Below are 4,887 nucleotides of genomic sequence, written 5' to 3' on the forward strand. Positions count from 1 at the left end.
TTCCAGCAACACATTTTCAGCTCTGATCTCCAGCATCTGCAGTCCTCACTTTCTCCTCTTTGTACCCAATAATCCCCAATGCAAGGCCACGGACCCTGCCTAACCCGTGTGCCTCATGCCAACACCCTTGACACTCCCACCTTGCCAACCTGCCCATGCCACTGGTCTAAGACCACGCGATGCATTAAACAACGTGATGCCTCAGGCGCAGTTTGGGTGTGCGCGCATTGGTATTAGATTCACTGCCCCCTGGTTCCAATAAATGGCAATAGGCAATCAAATATCTAACTCAAAATCTCTCTGTCGAATCAATGGCCACAAACCAGTTACTCTACTCTATAACATAACTGAGCTAAACTAGCAGAGGCAAACTAACATTCATCGGGGACTGCCCTAACAATGTAATATTTCCACAATTTTATACAACCCCAGAACGTGAGGAGCCCAAGCAGCTTAAACAACTTCGCTGGGTTGACGGACATTTACTTCAAAAGCATTTTAACGTTCATGAAGTATAGGACTTGCTTCAAATGTAAAGAGCAAACTCAACAATTTTTTTTTTTACACGTGAAGTCCTCTGATGGCTCATCCTGCTCACAAAGCAGATGATTGTGCAGGAGAAGGGAACATTCAGGCATCACTGGTGACTTGCCAGCTGCAAAAGGGCACAGACAGCACAGGTCAGATGGAGAGTAAAGCTTCCGGCTCTCTGATCCTGCAATCTCTTTGAATCCCAGCCTCGGGGCAATATTTCTGGAACAGCGTGATTTTTTTTCTCTCCGTTTCCCACATCGCACATTAGAAAACCTCTCATTGCAAGTTTCGTTATCAACTTGCAACAATTTCAAGCACCAAACTTGTGCCCAAAAGGAATTGGACTGAGATTGGGAGAGCCACATGATCCACTGAAATGTGACAGATGGGGGTCTGAATAAAATTGTAACACAGAGTGGGATTACTGTGACTCAGGCATTTTCTGAGAATACTGGAGGCAAACAAGATCATACCAATCCCAATTATCTCCATCACTTCACACTCCCCCGATTCACTCTTTCCCCTTATTCTCACTCCTACATGTTCATCCACTTCTGTCTGCATCATATTCCTTTCTCTACAAACAAATCTTCATGGCCATCAGCAAAGAAAACACTGAATAGAATTCAGCCAAAACACCTAAACATCACAGGTGAGCCGGTCTCTATTCACGGCCACCTTGATGAGTTTTTATATCAGCTGTCAATATGAATTGTGACAAATAATAATTCGAAGCAAAGTGTAAAATTATCTATATGTCACATTATCCTCTTAAAAGTTAAATCTTTCATCACCTTCTATGCAGAAACAATGACCATTAAGTAAAATAATTTGCTTCAAATGTAAATGCATCTCTTTCGCCAACAGCCTTGCCAACTAAATATGTTCAGTATTATCATACAGGGCTTCCGTAAGCTTGTAATTGATAGAATCAGTGCACCTGCATTAAATTCCTCCATTTCATAATTCAACAGAGGTGTTAACCAGTTTATTTTAAATGGGTCAGCACTTTTGTTAAAATAACGGGAAGAAGAATTTGATACAAACATGTAGTTTTTTTTCTTAATGTGACAACATCAGTCAAGAGTGATTCCCAGTTTTAGTTCATCTGGGTATAGCTATCTCCCTATTGCCATTATTACACCATGGCAGACAGCTCCATGGCTACAAGGCACAATACAGAATGATTCTGCACTCCAGTGACATTGCAACGTGGTTTCTGAGAAATCGTACCGTGACTGATAGTTTGCAGCTCTACGGTCCTGGGAATCTTTTCCGTAAAGTTGGGTGTGCAAGATTTCCGGCTAACTTTCGACTTGAACAAGGTGTTTACTAATGTTGACTTTCCAAGCCCACTTTCACCTGCGTTAGGAGAGAAAGCAATGCTTTAGACAAAAGGCAGTGTTTTTACTTTCTGTACAGTATGCAAGAGTTTTAGCTTTTAAAAACACTAAAGAACCACAAATATCGGTAGTCAACCATAGCTTAGAAATGATTAAACGTTTTCCAAACTATTTAATCAAGTCTGGTCTCACTACAGTAACAGCCCAAAGGGGAGGGATGGTCAGATTTTGCTTAAATTACTTTCCATAATGTCTATGGGACAAAACTTAGATTGTGCAGAAAAATATTTGAAGATATATATAAAAGAGTTCCTGGAGTCACAACATTTTGGGCCTCATTATATCCAGCCTAAGCCCATTATGAACTATGTGCATATCGAAGAGGTCTTGTCCCTTTTGCTGGGAACGGTGTGGTTGCATATTTAGAAGCTCATGACCCCTCGAGCACACCATTTATCACTGCCATGTGGGCTCACTGCACAGAGCCACAGAACAGGTGCACCCTTCTGCCTGTGGGAGGGGATGCCAAGTGGACTCTGTTTTTTTACTGAAAGGGAAAAGTTACAGAGAGCACCTGCCAGCATTCAATTCAAGGGGGCCGTGGGCAAAAGGCTGGAATCAGGTTACTCAATAGTATTGAATAGCCAAGAAAAGCACGCAGACATCTATCAAGTGGAGTCAACAAATTCAAACGTAAAACAGGAGGAACTAAGTGGATTCAGTGTGTTTCTGGGTCAGTTCTTACTTTGCAGTAAATGTGCTGATACAGACAAGAAATAGGAGGTGAATTAGGCCATTCAGCCCATCAAGCCTGGTCTTCCATTTAATAAGATCATAGAAGATCTGCCCTGTTTGGCCTCTCGATCCTGGTCTGTCATTCAATAAGATCATGGCGGAGCCAACACATTCCTCACATCCAGTTTCTTGCATTCCCCCCACAACCCTTGATCCCTGATTGATAAAAATCCGCTCTTTCCAGGACTCAATCCAGGGAGCCTTCTCCAAACCATCTCTAATGCATTTACATCCTTTCATAAATAGAGAAACCACAACAGTGTGGAGTTTGGGAAATGTGAGTCCATCCAAGCGCCACTAAAGGGCACAACAGTGCTGGCATCAGTGAACAGCAACAAGGGGTTATTCAGTCGGTCACCTGGTTGAAAGAGGTACCAAAGCACACGTTAACCAGGAGATGAGAATTAACCACTTGTACAAGGAAAAAGAAAGTGCTCAATGTTATCAACACCGAATCCCCGTCAGGAATTGATGCTTCCCAGAGAAGGCAAACATTGACTAAACTGAAATAAAATCAGAAAACACATTTTCCTTGTTATTATTTGCTCTTAGGAAGTGGATTATTTATTTAAGGAAAGGTATCATTTTATTGAAGGCAGTTCAGAGAAGGTACACTAGGACGATCCCTGCTATGCAGGGGTTGTCTTATGAGCAATGGCTAAACAGGTTAGGACTCTCCTCACTGGAGTTTAAAAGAATGAGAGGTGTTTTTATTGAAACGTTTGAGATTCTTAAGGGGCTTGACAGGGTTAATGCTGAGAGGACGTTTCGCCTCATGGGAGAGCCTAGGACCAGAGGGCATAGTCTCAGAATAAAGGGGTGCCAATTTAAGGCTGAGATGAGGAGGAATGTCTTCTCTCAGAGGATTGTGAGTCTTTGGAACTCCTTGTTACAGGGAGCTATGGGGGCAGAGTCCTTGTGCATATTTATTATTGAGTTAGACAGGATCTCCATCAGGAGTGGCATTAAGAGTTATGGGGAAAATGCAGGAAAGTGTGCGTGAGGAATGCCGGATCAGCCATGATCCTATTGAATGGTGGAGCAGCTCAAAGGGGTGAATGGCCTGCTCCTGTTCCATTTCCTTCTGGTCTTATTTATTGTCCATTTCTAATTGCCCTTGAGCACATGGTAGTGAGGAGCTACCTTCCAATTGTATTCCAATTGTCTTGGTTTACAGTAGCGCCTCGACATACAAACTACCCCGTTCACGAACAAATCGGTTTGCGAACAGCTTTGTACATAAAACTCTGCTTCAACATATGTACAAAATTCAAGGTACGAGCAGTTCGTCTTTGGAGCATGCGCAGTTCGTTGTTGGCGCGTGTGCTGTGAACATGGGAAAAATTGATTCAGTTCGTGAACCTTTTGGTTCGTGAACTGGGTCCTGGAACGGATTAAGTTCGCAAGTCGAGGCGCTACTGTATATGTAAATAGGGGGTGGCATGGTGGCTCAGTGGTTAGCACTGCTCCCTCACAGCGCCAGGGTCCCAGGTTCGATTCCAGCCTCGAGCAACTGTGTGTCGTTTGTACATTCTCCCCGTGGCTGCGTGGGTTTCCTCCGGGTGCTCCACTTTCCTCCCACAATCCAAAGATGTGCAGGTCAGGTGAATTGGCCATGCTAAATTGCCCATAGTGTTAGGTGCATTGGTCAGAGGGAAATGGGTCTGGGTGGGTTACTCTTCAGAGGGTCGGTGTGGACTTGTTGGGCCGAAAGGCCTGTTTCCAATCTAATCTAATCTAGTAGACACAATTCAGTTGCTTCATTTCTTTGCAATAAAGTTGCAGAAAACATTAAACCCTTGGAATTAAAATCACAATCATAAATATTAGAGATGAGTTATTAATATTTGACCAAGAAAATGAAACCATTAAAAAGCCGCAGGTAACATTTAATTAACCCAATATTAATGCTAGCTAGGAGGAGAAAGTGAGGACTGCAGATGCTGGAGATCAGAACTGAAAATGTGTTGCTGGAAAAGCGCAGCAGGTCAGGCAGCATCGTACAATTTCCTGAAGAAGGGCTCATGCCCGAAACGTCAATTCTCCTGCTTCTTGGATGCGGCCTGACCTGCTGCGCTTTTCCAGCAACACATTAATGCTAGCTAGACGTGTAGCAGTAGCTGTTCAAGTCAGTTTATTATCCAGCACCTGCACTTAAGAGTCATAGAGTCATAGAGATGTACAGCATGGAAACAGACCCTTCGGTCCAACCCGT

The 4,887-nt window shown here is 43.3% G+C and overlaps 1 protein-coding gene across 9 annotated transcripts in view; it reads right to left on the minus strand.

The window, feature by feature from the left end:
- The window catches only part of LOC122560826 (neuronal-specific septin-3-like), a 464,551-nt gene that overhangs the window by 72,524 nt on the left and 387,140 nt on the right, over positions 1 to 4,887 (minus strand). For 8 of the 9 annotated variants that reach the window (XM_043711963.1, XM_043711961.1, XM_043711964.1 and 5 more), the window contains one exon: positions 1,768 to 1,896. The exons of the other annotated variant lie outside the window; for it this stretch is intronic. In XM_043711963.1, coding sequence (XP_043567898.1) covers positions 1,768 to 1,896 — 129 coding nt within the window. The remainder of the gene's footprint in view (positions 1 to 1,767; positions 1,897 to 4,887) is intronic. 9 annotated transcript variants of the gene reach the window in all.

The sequence above is a fragment of the Chiloscyllium plagiosum genome, chromosome 21, assembly GCF_004010195.1.
Source record: "Chiloscyllium plagiosum isolate BGI_BamShark_2017 chromosome 21, ASM401019v2, whole genome shotgun sequence".
Lineage (NCBI taxonomy): Eukaryota > Metazoa > Chordata > Chondrichthyes > Orectolobiformes > Hemiscylliidae > Chiloscyllium > Chiloscyllium plagiosum.